The sequence below is a fragment of the Polyodon spathula genome, chromosome 5 (assembly GCF_017654505.1).
Source record: "Polyodon spathula isolate WHYD16114869_AA chromosome 5, ASM1765450v1, whole genome shotgun sequence".
In the NCBI taxonomy this organism is placed as follows: Eukaryota; Metazoa; Chordata; class Actinopteri; order Acipenseriformes; family Polyodontidae; genus Polyodon; species Polyodon spathula.
This window is the reverse complement of record NC_054538.1, coordinates 76,248,728-76,264,445: the sequence shown is the minus strand read 5'-3', so window position 1 is coordinate 76,264,445 and position 15,718 is coordinate 76,248,728. Positions and strand designations below refer to the sequence as shown.

Genomic DNA, 15,718 nt, shown 5'->3' with positions numbered 1-15,718 from the left:
AAGTATCATGCATTTTAACATGTGTGGCTCTGTGTTCCTTTTCTCTTACTATTTAATTACTTTCATATGTGGCCTATTAAAGTAATCCATTCAATTAAAAAAAGTGACAGTGATCTTGACAGTTCTATAAAAAAACATTATTATAAAAAATGTGCCTGTCTTGACCATTCTTTTCAGTTCCAATGTTTTGATTTCGTAGGCACAACAAATCAAAACTACAGAAGTGGTGGGGTGTCCCAGTCAACGTGCACACTGCTGTAGTGAAACACATTTGTAGTGGAGTTGATTGCAGTGTTTCATACACGCGCCGAGCGAGTGATAAGTCTGCTGGATTAACATTTGGTGGCTTGATTTTTTTTGTATTTATTTTTAGTTTTGTTTATTGTACTGTAATGTGGAAGGGAGGATGGGGTCACCGTTCTTGTTTGTGTTGCACCGTTCGTTGGAGAGGATTTCCAGTCTCGCAGTACCACAGTAATGGTGTTTATTGTACAAGGTCTTTTAAGGTTGGGGTGGAAACTCCTGTGGGTTGTTTTGCTGCGCCTGGCTGGTGACATTTTCGGTTTGTTGTAGACTTAGAGTTTCGTTTCAACTCCACTGGGGAAGGTATTCAACACATGGGTTTGTTTGTTTTTTTTTTTTTTCTTTTACTTTTTTGAGATGCTGCCGTTAATGTAAAGAATTACATTAATGACCCACATGTAGCATATTTAAATGCACTTTGTACCTTTTTTATTACATAACCTGCATAAAAGCATTTAACATTTTTTTAAGTTTTTTAAAAATCTAAAAAAATGTTTTTCAGAACCTGATCTTGCTCAAAAAAAACCCACAAAGTGTAATAAACCAACTGAAAAAGGCACTTCTCTGTTGCAAAATACTTTGTAGCAGCTAGAATGCTGACAAGCACCCCGGTCCATTACAACTGGTGCACAGTAAACTCTGCTGTTTGTGACAATACAGCCTAATGGTTAAAGAGGAAGACTGACAGTGCAAGACACATTGTTTAGAAGTATTCCTATTTCCCCTGGCCAAACATACTAACCACACCATATTGTACATTTAATAAGAAAATACACAGCCTTAAATGCGTTATTCAACCCTTTTTGGACAATGCTGCTTCACAAACTAGCTATGAGGGGGTTGATGTGACCAGCCGTTACCAAGTCAGAATAAGCAACAAATAGATTTTTAGAGCATTTTGCAGCACTCCAACTTCGTTGCATCAAACACCTATCTTTGGTTATCCTGGGATTACCCCTAAAAAGTAAGTGGATTCAGTTGGATTCCCCGGTACTGTAAAATGCTCTAAAACCTCATCTTATCTGGGCTGAGGTATAGCTGGAACAGATCAACCCCCAGGTGCTGTGGAAGGAGAAATGCACCACTCCCAGTTCCTTTTTGTTTGAATGAACTGTTTTCTGTTTCTTAAAGCCATTGTCTATGAATACTGTCCTGCTCATTCCTTGACGTTTGCTTGTTTATCTATCTATTTATTCTCTTCTTGTTAATCTTTGAAGGCGAATGGGAAGGGATCCCTGTGGTGTGTGGACCCGGAGTACAGACCCAACCTGATACAAGCACTGAAGAAGCAGCACTTCCCAGCAGCACATGCATTCTGCACACCGCCTGCCTCTCCTCTAAGGTAAGTGCCATCCATCAGTCTGGAGCAATGAGTCTAACCAGCACTCGTATTCACCAAGCAGGGGGGAAAAAAAACTTGTATATTAAAAATCCAACAATTCTTATGGACAAGTGGATTAGGTCCCATGAAATGGACACAGCTTCTTAGAATTCAGGGATGTAAATAAGACTCCTATTGCATAGCAGTTTCACCTATGACAGATTTTACTGTGAGCTTGATTAGCCACAGTATGTAGATAACAAGCTCAGGCATGTGTTATTAAGCTCCTGCTACAAACAGGAATGGATCAAACTGCTATGCAGTGGGAGTCTTACTCACATCCCTGCAATTTAAGTCTTTTGAACATGGACCAACCAAGGACTCAAATAAAGGCTGGATATACTTAACTTGCTCTAGATTTTGCCGTTGTTTGCAAAGAATTTGCTCTTTTGAGGAAAAAAAAAAAAAAAAAGAGAAAAATATTGTTTTCCCGCATGGTGACCCAGTGATCATTAAAGGGTAGTCTTCCGCAGCAGTGCTTACCATAAATAGTTTTATATTAATCTGTGAAACAATCCACATAGGCTTCCTGCTGCATGAGCTTCCCAGCAATCCCTGGAATAATTAGTGCCGCAGATCCTTGGGGAGAAACTAAAAAAAGGATTGCAGAGAATAGTTCCATTCCAGGTTGGTGTGTACTACACTGAGATGCATCCAGTTGGCTTATTCATTCTGATACAGTGCCACATGCTCTGAAATTAATTACTGCTCTCTTGGTACAGTCTGTAATGAAGCAAGCATTTAAACAACCGGAGACCTGCAGGTAAATGACTAAAGGGAATAGGTTGGATGTAACTTAACAAAAGTAACGAAGGGTTATCAGTAAAAAAAAAAACAAAAAAAAAAAAGTTTTTTTTAAATGGTTCGGTTAAAATTTAACTGCAGATCTGATTCGACACACTTGTGTAGAAAAGCCGGAAAGTTTTCTCTTTGTGTCTTGAATGCAAAGTGGTGTTCTGTAGTGCTGCACAACCACAGTGTGAGGACTGGCTGCAGTCTGTACTGAACGGAGCCCCAGTTCTTCAATCTCTGAACTGTTTTGCAGACTTGTGCTGGGTAAAATCTCCACGTCAGCCATTCTGTTTAATTTATTCATGCACAAATAATACAGGGACATGGGACTGGGACCAATTCACGACTTTTCATACAGACTTGAATTGGTCATGCTGCATGTGAAACCCAATACAAACAACGCCTCTTGATCCTTGCCATTTTTTTTGTTTGCTTGTTTTTTTTAATATCAATGTGATTTTTTTTCCCCAGATCTGAACACCTCTCTTATTGTGTGTTTTTCCTTGCAGTGGTTCCTCACCCCCTCAACATTTGATTCTTCAAGATCAAGGATGTTCTCTAAAAGGTGAGATGTGACCATGGGCCTTCCTCTTCGTAAATCTACAGTACAGACGTGCAGTATGAGACTGATCTCTCTCTGCGATCAGTTAACAAGTCCTGGCAGTGCAGTGTTTAAACAATGTCTACAGGTAGGACGAGGGTCACAATAGTGTTGCAGGTAAACCAGACCTCCTACTGAAGGAGTTGACTGAGTTCAGTTTGCATATCTCTGGGTCTGTGCTTGCTCACTGTGCTTCAGGTGTTTGCTGAGATCATACTGGCCTCCAGGTTGAATCACATGGCTAGGATTGTCACTAAAGCACAGACTAACACGTGAAGGAGCTGATAAAGGCTTATCCGAAAGCCTAACCACCCAAACTCCACCCAAGCTCAAATCACAAGTGACATTAGTTTTCCGACTGTTGCAGCCTTTTCCCCTAGTGGATGTTTGTCCACATTACAAAACCAGCACCTAGTTGAACCCAGTTTTGGTTGAATTGTCAGTCTCTGCTCGAGACAAGCCCAGGACTGAACGTTGAGGAGTGTTCACCATTGTGACTCACGCTTTCAGAAGCACTAACCAACCCCAAATCAACACAGCCTCGTTATTTTATCATTATTACCTTTTTTGTTTTATTTTTTAATCAACTCTCCTGTAATCACTGCAGAGAAATTTGGTGTAGAATTTCTCTCTCTCTCTCTCTCTCTCTCTCTCTCTCTCTCTCTCTCTCTGTAACCTTGGCTACAAAAACCCCATCAGCCAATTGGTTTTGCAGTTTGTGGAAGTAGTCCTGCTTTTTGCACAGGATTAATAATGTATACCTTGGCCTCTGGAGGCTCTGTAGCTCTCAATGCTGATGGGAATTATGGTAGAACAATACATCTCCTGAGCTTGTGTTTTAAAGCAAAAGGGAAATACTGTGCGTGAGTCTTTGAGAATAATAAATAATTTATTTTCTGCTTTCTTTCCTTTCAGAGTCTGATATTGATGCTGCCACTGCCATGATGCTTTTAAATTCTTCCCCAGAGCAACACGGGATGCACTGTAAGATATTTGATATTGCTGGTGCCCCACAGTTTAATCAATTAACTCGGCAATTAACATGCTCTCTTTTCTGACTTGATTCTCTCTGTATAGGTTTGTACAGTATTGAATGTTTAAAAAACGTGTGTGTGTGTGTGTGTCTATCTATCTATCTATCTATAAAAATGTGTGTGTGTGTGTGTGTGTGTCTATCTGTCTATCTATCTATAATGTTGTGTGTGTGTGTGTGTGTGTGTCTATCTGTCTATCTATCTATAAAAATGTGTGTGTGTGTGTATGTATATGGAGAGAGAGAGAGAGAGAGAGAGATCTATCCATCTATCCTGTGCTGGATTTTTCATTTTTACCACCCTGTTGGACATTTTAATAGTGCAACTTAAACCCTTGTGAAAACTCAGCCCTATAATAATAGTTGTGGAGATGATGATGATAATCCTCACAGTGAGAATACGCTTCATTCCACTTATAATAATACAGAAATAATAGGTTATTGTAGTCGCACAGCAGTCAGGAGTCTTGAGCTCCTGTGATCTGATTTTGAGAGCCACTAGAAGTAAATTACAGGGTAATGGCAGTAATGGCTTCCTCCAAGAGCAGCGTTTGTTCAAAAAGAGGGAAAGAGTAAGAGACCAGATTCCACTGGGTAACTCTGCAGTTCCCTCCCACTTGAGTTTTTGATCAGTTAATAATGTTTTAGTCTGTTCTTGCCTTAAGATTTCACTCTATCCTATAATCTCTCTCCCATCCAACAGTACAGTTTTGTATGACTAGTAAATGTTACATCATGGTGGCCAAAATCACAGAGACTGTATTATAGATCGTTAGTTAATCAATTTTTTAATCCAAAGGTTGTGTAGCACAGTGTACTACACATTAAGTTGGATAGTCCGCATGGTGTACTTTGGATCTCTTGGTGTTTTTTCTACTACAGCTGTGGCCAAAAGTTTTGCATCACCCTATAGAATTAACAGATTTTACTTCATAAAGTCGTGACATTTGTGTTTGCTACTTTTTCCAGTGTACTACTACTGTTGTCTCCCAATTTAGAATGTCCAATTATTATTCAACCTGGCTCACCACTGCAACTCCCAAACTAACTTGTCCACTTTTTTTTCACTCTGCAAGCCTGCCGTGCAGCCATATGCAGAACTTGCCGCGTCGGAGGATCACGCAGTTGTGAATTGCGTACAGGCTGGCTGATCTAAGATAAAGGGCACATCCCTGCGATCTGGGCGGAGTGCCTTTACCAGATCCGCCACTTATTTGTAGTTTCTTTGATTTACATGATGTTAAATAAAATATCTTAATTATGTTCATATAGTTTTTATTTTTTTATAATGTCTCAATCCTAAAATTCTAGGTGATGTAAAACTTTTGGCCAGAGCTGTATCCTACTAATATTACAGCTGCTACTATTGCAACAACGACTAAAATATAAAAAGTGTGTGTTTTTTTTATTTTTTATAATTGAACAGAATTTGACATTTATTTATTTGTTTTGGTTTCACAGCTTGCAACAGAAGGTAAAGGGTAATGACCAGCAGTGGAATTGACCGATTTTAATTTCTTTCTTGTTGCAGGTGGCAAGCCTGGGCAGTCCAGAGTGCTGCCTCGAAAGAGGAGCTACAGCCACCACCACCACCATCACAGCAGCAGCAGCAGCAGGGTGCCAGGGGTGCAGGATAACCCTATCGATCTCTCCCGGCCAGAAACTGCCGTCGTCAACAATGACCCCAAGGAGGATCACAACTACAGCGCCACGTTGCAGCACTGCGTGTCTCGCTCCAGCGTGTCTCGCTCCAGCGTGTCGTCCCTGTCCTCTGTCGATGAGGCCTTCGAGTACGCCCCCCAAGCACGGCGGGCGGGCAGTGAGGGTTTCCATAGCGACGAGGACTCGGACCTGGCGGAGGAGCTGGAGCAGGCAAAGGATCGGCTGGGAGACAGCGGCTACGGGTCCCAGCAGCGTGCAGCCAAGGGCCCGGCCGGCAAGAAGCCGCGCAAGGAAGTGAAGCAGGAGATCGATGAGGAGCTGAAGGAGGCAGCTGGGTCCTTACTGCACCTCGCAGGCATTCGCACGTGCTTAGATGCCTCGAGACGCACAGCCAAGAGCAAGAGGCAAAGCAAAAAATAAGGAAGCCAGCGATTTGTTGTTGTGTTTTTTATTTTTTTTAATTTTTATTTTTTTTAAAGAAAATGTTTTAAAAAATTAAAAAAAAAGAATCCCACATGGCAATATTATAGTTCACAAAGGAGATCAAAGCCATATTGAGACTTTTTCTAAGGGAAATGACATAAATAACAAGAACTGCCATGAACACTTTCATCATTTTTTCTTTTTTACCTGTAAACAAACCAAGCAAAAAAAAAAAAAGTTTCCTAACTAGTATAATTGCATGCTTCCTTCCCATCAGTTTCTCAGTATACAATTAAACTATTTAAACAAGGATGAATGCATGGATATAAAAAACAAATCCAAACACCTACCCATCATCTTAGTAGTTGTAGTTTGTTTTCTCCTGCCAAGATGTAAAAAAAAAAAAAAAAGGAAAAAAACATGTTGCCATTCTTTTTTTGTCAGAAGACTTTGTTAGAGAATTAAGATACAAAGCAAAATGCAATAATTATTCCAAAACAAACTTTTCAGTTTATTTTTGTATTATTCTTTTTTTGTTTTGTTTTTCTTTGCAAAGATACTACAGTGTGGGCTGCAGATACAGTTTGATGAAGAGACATGGATGAAGAATTCATAAAAGCAGCGTGATGCAGCAGAGTGTGTTTCGGACTTTGGCTTCCTTAGAAAACAGATTGCAGCAGTTCCATATCTTGCTTTTGACTGAAAAGGAGAGAAATTGAAAGTGGCACTAGAAGATATATCAGGGGATGGGGACAGGGCGACTTCAAATGTTGGACAGTGCAGCAGAAGTATGAATTTCTAACCATAGCCCAAATCTGCTCCTTCTAAATAAGTCCTTTAGAATTGTGTAGGAAAGGAACACAGAGAAACCTGTCTTTAACTGTCAAATATACGACCAGGGAAAACCAATGCAGACATGTTTTATGTTAACATTTGCAGTGAAATGGGGCATCAGTCCCATGTGGAAAGAGAACATTGTACTCTATTACATTTACAAAATGGCATATGCATTCCCAAAGGTGTTCCATATATTTTACAATACAGTTTTCAATAAACCATATATTTAAAATACGTGAAACTTCTACAATATAAAATGAAATGGGAGCTTTTTTTTTTTTTTGAGGAAACGTCTTTACTTTTGAAAGAGTAGACCTGCAATTCTGAAATGGTGGTACCCTGTCCATTGTCAGATTGGGGACTCTTGCGGTCGTCCCTGTGTTGTCTGCATGACAGTCAAAGCAAGTGCTCTCTCAATATTTCTCCTTTTTTTCTTGTTCCGTTTTGGCTTACTGAAAGATGTTCTATTATTAACACTGGTCTTTATTCTTCTTATTATTTGGATGATGTTGTTGTTGGTTTATTGTTTGAGTGGAAGACGTTTACACCTACTGGGTGAGTTCGGGCACTAGTTTATTGCTGTTGCCCAGACCCTACCAAGGTGCCCCCCTCTGAGCCTGTTGCAGAAGGCTTCTCGTTTCTTCCACCACTGTCACTGCCCCGGCAATTGTGCAATGAGACCCTTTTATTACAGAGCCTCATGTAAACGGATCGTTAAACTAGCTTGTTATCTTGGCTTTTATCTGCATTTCTTTTTTTCCTTGAGCTTGTTCAGAGTCCAAGGCAATTCTTTACTGTTTGTTCGACTCCTGTGCTAAATGTTTGAATGCTGGAAGATAACAACAGATTGTAATGTTGAGTAAAAGCTGCCTAACTACCCATTTCAGTACTTTTCTATAGAGATTACTCCCAGGTACAGCTGATTCCCCAAGGTCCAACTGGGCTTTTGCGAGTCATGGTAATCGGCATTAAACATTCAGTGCTGCCTATTTAATACATGTTTTGTCAATTTATTAAATTCTCTGAATTTGAAAATATATAGTTTGTTTTGCCTTTTACGGTCCGTCTGTACACACTTACATATTTACATGTACATAAGTTAATGAAGGTCAGTACTTATTACTGTGATTTACAGCCATTAAAATAGTCGGTTTAGTATTTTAAAATATTACAAGTCGCATTCGAAAAATAATTTGAATAGTCATTTAGTGCCTTGCACTAAGCAAATAATGCCACTGCCCAGAATTGTTCAATTGTGACGTATTGTATATTGTGTGATAGCAGCTCTTCCTTCTAAGAAGCATGACTGTGAAGAGAGATAACATTTGAGTTGCTTTACCCTTCCTAATGTGATCTAATGGACAGTAAAGATGCGGTTTAGACGTGCTGTTCTCTGTATATATTTGAAATTGGGTTAACTGCCAAGAAAGGGGTTGAATTTGTGCACTAAAAGCTAGAAAATTAAGTTAGGTAATGTTGCCTAAAGCTGCTCTGTTCACTGTGCTTGTCTCTGAAAAATCATGGTTTTGTAACAGGACATTCTTAAATCAATGACATCACCTTGTGCTTTCCATTTCCTGCTGGAATCTTGGGAGAATCTCAAATAGAGTCATAGGAGAAGCAGGGATTGGCTGAATTCTCAGGAACTCTATCTCCCACCAGCCCTTGTAAGACAAACTTGCTGTGTCTCCTTTGAGTCACGTGATCAAGGTGAAAACCATTTCCACTTCCGATGCAGTGTTAGAAAAAAAAATCTATCTAATTTACATGAAGTCTGTTTCAATACCAAAAGACAAGCATGGTGAAAAGAACTGCATTTATGGTAAGATTAGACAAAAATATAACCATGGGAGTGGAAAAGTGAGTGACATTTAAATCCCAGCGACTCCCTGAAAGCTCTGTTAAAAAATACCTCTAGAAACCAGGGGAGTGGAGAAAAACAATACGACTTACCAGGTTTTCTTAGTAGGCCAGGTTGTGGTAAATTAGCAGAACTGACGGATTTGGCACTTAAAACTGTAAAACATTTGCCATGTTAGTCCCATGGACTACTAAAAACTAGTTCAATCTGTGCTAGCCAGTTGCATTACTTTGATGTTCTTTGATGTAGTTTGGGGGTTGGGTTTTTATTTTTTATTATTTTTTTGTCTTGATTATGTTTTAGTTAGCTAGTTAAAACCATTCGCAATTATTTTAAAAAAGAAACAACAACAACAACAAAAAAAATTAAACCCAAAGTGAGCTGACTTGTAAAGTGTAAGTGTCGGATGTCTTGGATTTGTTACTGTTCCTAAGGAATGATTCGGCAGCCAGCGTGTGACAGTGCCATTACCAGATCCCGACACATTTCTCAAGGGTGTTGTATTTTTAGATTTTATTTTGTATTTATTATAAAGATCAGTGAAGTCACGAGCTATCACAAACAAGGGGGTGTATAGAACGGCAGTAGATACAGGGGTTCAAGATACAATAGTGTAATTTACAAGTATTTCTTTTCTTAAGCCAACTTGCCAGAATGACCAGGTTGTGTATTGTTATATATTTGCCATATAATATTAGCATTACCTGATTTAAGTGATATAGGGTTGGCGAAATAAATCTTGCAGATAATCAAAGTTTGATTACAGGCCTTTTTCTTTTTTTTTAAAGCTGCCAACACAATATCTGTTTGTGTAACTGTGAGTTAAGCTGTCTGCACTGTCTGTTAGACAGACACACTTTGTGTTTTGTATGCTAACCTCTGTTAATAAAATGTTTTATAAAGTTTATTTTCACCAAAGATATGCAATTGCATTATATATGGTATTGCTGAATAAAATGTTCTTGTTTTAACAATGCTGTGTGGTGTTCTGGATGCATGTGATATTAAAGATCTGTAGTAAATGTTTTAAAGCCGTGTATAAGACCAGTACAGTAGTACTGGCACTAATGTAGTAGACTACGTTTCACTTCCATTGGCGGAAAGCTGATCAGGTGACCAGCGTGGATCTGGTGGTTCACCAGTCATATGGCTGGTTTCCTTACTGTCCGTGCTGTTGGCTTGTTTTACTTCCTCCAGTGCTGAAACACTTGTGTTTATTTCTGACAGGGTTTTGCTGTTCCCACTTCTGTTGCTCAGACTGTACACACTGTACCAATGAGGCCCCCCACAGTATTGTTCTCTTTAGACGTGGCTGTGTCGCTTTACCGAGACTCCCTCTTGTATAAGAAAGGGATTTGGCTGTCCAGAGGATTAGTTTATGTTTGGGTTGCTACCAACCTCTTGTACCTCATTTTGCTCTGCTAGGAAGGATGTGACATCACTTGGAGCCTACACTTCAAGCCTTGAATTTAACTTAACAAGACAGATCACAAGTTATTTAAAAAAAAAAAAAAATTTTAGGGGGGGTGGGGTGGTGATGGTTATAAAAGTTATCGTGTAAGTAAGTGTTTTGAATTAATCGCTATCAAAATATACTTTAGTACAACGCCTTCTCGTTGGGTGCTGCTATTATTTAACTGAATAGTTTTCACTTAACAAGCACTACACAACTATAATGCCAGCTAATGTTTGTCATTGGAAAATGTGCCTCACAGAGCGATCGTTTGCAGGTTAGGGGTTTTATTTGCCGCAGGAGGATGTCCTGGTAAACCACAAACCCTGACGGAAGTGCATTTATGGAAGGACATCCACCTAAGGGTTATATCAGGAGTATATTTTTTTAAATAAATAGAAATAAAATTGGTCTCATTTAAAACAATAAATAAATAAAATTCATATGAAATTAATTAATTCGGGGGTTATTTTATGTGGCGGATCTTTAATTTTTAACAGACTGTGTTTCGACACGGATTCATTTCGAACCCTGTTTATGCTGGCAACCATCTTTAGAAAGAACCTTGAGCTTAGCCTGTCAATATCTGCAGCACCCCGCTGGATTGGAATGCAAGCAAGAAGCATTGAAACATGTCCTGGCAAGCATGTGATTGCACTGGAATAGTGGAATAACAATGTAACCTGAGCTAGATACACCCGTGCTTGTGGTGTAAACAGAATTATGAGAGACCTCTTTAACTGAAACGCCAACTTAGAGGTGCTTGATCAGGAAGCATAGCACAGGTGCATTTGAGAAAGCAACTTATTTGAATTGTATACAAATAAACAGCATTGAAATTTAGCAACAGAAGAGGCATAGAAGCATAATCTTCAGTTTAGGCTGCTCGTTTCTTAAGAGCAGCACACAAAATCAGCACTCAACCACCAGGTAGCCAGCATAGTCATGCTCTGTGTAACAGAATATGTTGACAATCATGACTGCTTATAAAGGTGCCCACTGCTGCTAACATTCGGTGGGGGTGAGGGGTGAGATGCAAGCCCTTTAACGACTTGTTCAAGCTGATCTGACTCATCAATACAGTGGTTAAGAGCCGAGGTTTTCAGAGGCAAGAGAGAACTGCTGACCCCTGCTGGCGTGATGAGGTAATGGGATCTATTACTAGGAATGAACGAGTGGAAGGATGTAGTAAACATACTAGCCTTGAATATAGTGCCTTCTGACAGTCTGGAACACACTGCCTCTGTCTGTTTTAACCCAACTTATCTCGTATGTTGTTTCTATCATAAAATGAAACACTTTTTTGCTGTTTTCTGACAGGTGGAATGGGTGCAATTTACATAAAGGTGGTGGAAAAATAATTTAGTATTTAAATGAGAAACCTATATGTTAATGACGCAAATGACTCAGGATTTCAGGATTGCAATCAATGGACAGGTGGGATTGAAAGGTGGAGAAAAACAAATGGGGTGTGTTTCAGGAGATACGGAGAAAGAAGAGAAGATACATTTAATAGAACACAATAATAGGGCAAGTACATCAGGTCAAAGAGAACAATAGTAAAGTTTAGAGAGCTCCTATTTTAATGTAGCCTAATTTTGTATTATTATTATGTATGTCTTAGCAGACAGATGCCCTTATCCAGGGTGACTAATATCACATTTCAGATAAGAGCAGTTATAAAATATAATAATAAAGGCAGCAGTAAGCAAGAGCAAAATCACATGAGAAAATAAATACAGTAACATATGAGAGCGATTTTGACGAAGAGCAGTTAAACTTATAGTAAAAATATTTGCTCATACGAGCAAATTCCATTAAGAGCATGTGGTAAAAATGTATACTGCATGTAATTATAGTTCCAGTTATGGAGGATATTTTATGCCAAAATGAAAAGGAAAAAAATAAGAAATAAATACATAGACATGTATTTATTTATATATGTATGTATTTATTTATTTTTCATTTTGGATAGCAGCTACATTATCCGTTTCATCATCTCTAAAATTACAGCAATCTTTAGCAGCACATTGGGCTCCATCGGCAAAGTACTCAGAGTCACTACGCCCACGTCAGTCTTTTTTAGACAAAGCCTGTTTTGAATAGGGTCCCATCTCCATTAAGACTTTTTGAAACAATCAGAACCATTTTAGACTTAAAATACTCAATCCGACCACATCAGCCCCTTTGATTTGTGAGGTTACACCCTCAAGGACCCTTGTGCCTAATGTGGTACAACCTGGAGAAAGTATGCGGTGATGCCTAGCTAGCCGCAGTACAGATATCAGACAGCGATGCCCCTCTGAAGATGGCCCATGATGTAGCTAACCCTCTAGTGGAATGTGCGGCTACCCTCCCAGGCTGAGGCAAGCCAGCACCATCATACGCAGTCGGGGCTGTGTCCGCAATCCAGTGCGACAGCCGCTGCTTTGAGAGGGGCTGTCCTAGGGTCCTTATCCCATAACAGACAAAGAGCTGGTCAGAATGACGTAGAGCTCTTGTCCTATCCACGTGGCATCTCAATGCCGGCACTGACCAAAGGAAAGTCAATCTCTTACGCTCCTCTGAAGAAAACAGGGGTGGATGACAGGACTCCAGTTCCACCGACTGCTTCATGTGGGAGGCTGTGATCACTTTGGGGAGGAAGGCAGGGTTTGTACGTAGTGACACCCTGCTGCCATTGTCCCAAATACACATAGAGGAGCTGGGCACTAACAACGCCTATAGCTTCACTGACCCGCTTAGCTGAGGTGATAGCTAAGAAGACGGATGTCTTCAAAGACAGATACTTCAACTCTGTGGAGTGTACTGTCTCAAATGGGGCCTTCGTCAGAGTACAATATCCAATTCTGGAAATACTTCCACTTGTAGGCATACAACGACCTAACGGAAACTGCTCTAGCCTACAATGTACCCACAACTGTGTCTGATGTTAACCATCGGTTCCTTTCAGGGGCCAGACCCATAGCTGGAACCTGCTTGGTTCCGGGTGCCAAAGAGTGCCTCTCGCCCGAATGAGGCGATCCAGACGAAGCGGGATCTCCTAGGGCTGGTCTTGTAAGAGCTGGCACAGGGTCGAGAACCAGATTCTCCTGGGCCATCTGGGGGCCATGAGGAGAACAGATGCCTTCTTTAACTGGACCTTTTCGAGAAAGGGCGGGAGTAATGGTATCGGCGGGAATGCGTAGAGCAGCGTTCTGGGCCACTCTACCTAAGCGGTGGAGGGAGTACCACAGGGGGCAGTGTGCCGTCTCTGCTGAGGCGAAGAGAACCACCTGCGCCTTCCCAAATCGTTTCCAAATGCACTCCACCGTCTGAGGGTGAAGTCACCACTATGACGGATGCAGATTTTTCATCGAGAGAAGGCCCGTTGCCCAATTCGGAAGCATTCGGAAGAATTCGGAAGCATTTAAACTAGAAAGGAAGGGGGGAGAAATCAACAAAAAAACAGAAGGGAGACCGCATCAAAACAAGAACAACAACTCAGGTAAGACAACCATTAAATGTATTTATCTAAATGCTAGAAGTATCAGAAACAAAATTCTAGAACTTGAAGCTACTGCACTAACAGGTAACTATGATGTGATAGGTGTTACAGAAACGTGGTTGTCTGAGAGTGATGGGGACGAATTTAATATTTGTGGGTATACACTGTATAGGAAAGACAGGCAGGACAGAAGAGGAGGAGGGGTAGCGCTATACATAAGAAACAGTCTTGAAGCCCAGGTGTTAAACCTGGACAAAGAAAATAAAACTGAATCAATATGGGTCAGAATAACGGACAAAAATTCAAAAGGCATAATAATAGGAGCATGCTATAGACCGCCAGATTCAGACGGTGAGCACAATAATCTGTTATACAATGACATTAGAAATGTGTGTAGCAAAGGAGAAGCCATACTAATGGGGGATTTCAACTTCCCCCAAATAAAATGGGAAAACCCGGTGGGTAGCGCGAAGGATGAAATAGAAATGGTGGAAATGACAAATGACTGCTTCCTAACACAATTTGTGAAGGCACCCACTAGAGGGGAGGCATGCCTTGATTTAGTCTTTTCAAATAACGAAGATAGAATAACTAAAACAGAGGTCAGAGAACCACTGGCAAACTCAGACCACAACATGGTCTCATTTGAAGTGTTTTTTAAATCCCCAAAAGAAATGACTAAAGCTAAGGTTTACAATTTTAGAAAAGCAAACTATGAAGGTATGAAACAGAGACTAACAGAAGTAGATTGGAGTAAAATAGAGAAAACACCCACAGAAGAAGGATGGTTGTTCTTCAAAAATGTAGTACTAGAGGCACAAAACAATTATATCCCTAAAGTAGACAAATCTAAATGTAAAACTAAATTGCCAAAATGGTTTAATAGATCAATTAAAAAAAAATATTCAGCGAAAAAAGGCACTTTACAGAGCATTAAAAAAGGACCAAAAAGAAAGTACGCAGAAAGAGTACACAGAACTGCAAACGCAAGTCAAAAAGGAAGTTAGAAAGGCCAAGAGAGAAATAGAAATAAACATTGCTAAGGGAGCTAAAACCAATTCCAAAATGTTTTTCCAATATTACAACAGCAAGAGAACATTCAAAGAGGAGATTAAATGTTTAAGAGATACAAATGGCAAAATCGTAGAGGAAGAAAAAAAAATAGCAAATATGTTAAATGATTACTTTTCACAAGTTTTTACAAAGGAAGATACTGACAACATGCCCCACATGTCATCCAGTTCCTGTCCAGTTTTAAATAACTTTAGCATAACTGAGGCAGAAGTGTTAAAGGGACTAGGAGCTCTTAAAATAAACAAATCCCCTGGGCCGGATGAGATCCTCCCAGTAGTACTCAAAGAAATGAAAGAAGTAATTTACAAACCGCTAACCAAGATCATGCAGCAGTCTCTTGACACAGGGGTGGTACCGACAGACTGGAAAATTGCAAACGTAATACCGATCCACAAAAAGGGAAACAAAACTGAACCAGGTAACTACAGACCAGTAAGCCTGACTTCTATTATATGCAAACTTATGGAAACTATAATAAGATCCAAAATGGAAAATTACCTATATGGTAACAGGGTACTGGGAGACAGTCAACATGGTTTTAGGAAAGGGAGATCGTGCCTAACTAACTTGCTTGAGGATGCAACATCCATAATGGATAATTGCAAAGCATATGACATGGTTTATTTAGATTTCCAGAAAGCTTTTGACAAAGTCCCGCACAAAAGATTAATTCTCAAACTGAACGCAGTTGGGATTCAAGGAAACACATGTACATGGATTAGGGAGTGGTTAACATGTAGAAAACAGAAAGTACTGATTAGAGGAAAAACCTCAGAATGGAGTGTGGTAACCAGCGGTGTACCACAGGGAT

At 39.9% G+C, this 15,718-nt stretch overlaps 1 protein-coding gene across 1 annotated transcript in view; it reads left to right on the top strand.

Moving 5' to 3' along the window:
• The window catches only part of LOC121316322 (forkhead box protein N2-like), a 29,484-nt gene extending 19,620 nt beyond the window's left edge, over window positions 1-9,864 (top strand). The window contains exons 3-6 of the mRNA XM_041251375.1: window positions 1,521-1,645; window positions 2,986-3,041; window positions 3,993-4,061; window positions 5,642-9,864. Coding sequence (XP_041107309.1) covers window positions 1,521-1,645; window positions 2,986-3,041; window positions 3,993-4,061; window positions 5,642-6,192 — 801 coding nt within the window. The 3' untranslated portion in view covers window positions 6,193-9,864. The remainder of the gene's footprint in view (window positions 1-1,520; window positions 1,646-2,985; window positions 3,042-3,992; window positions 4,062-5,641) is intronic.
• Window positions 9,865-15,718: the final 5,854 nt, after the last annotated feature.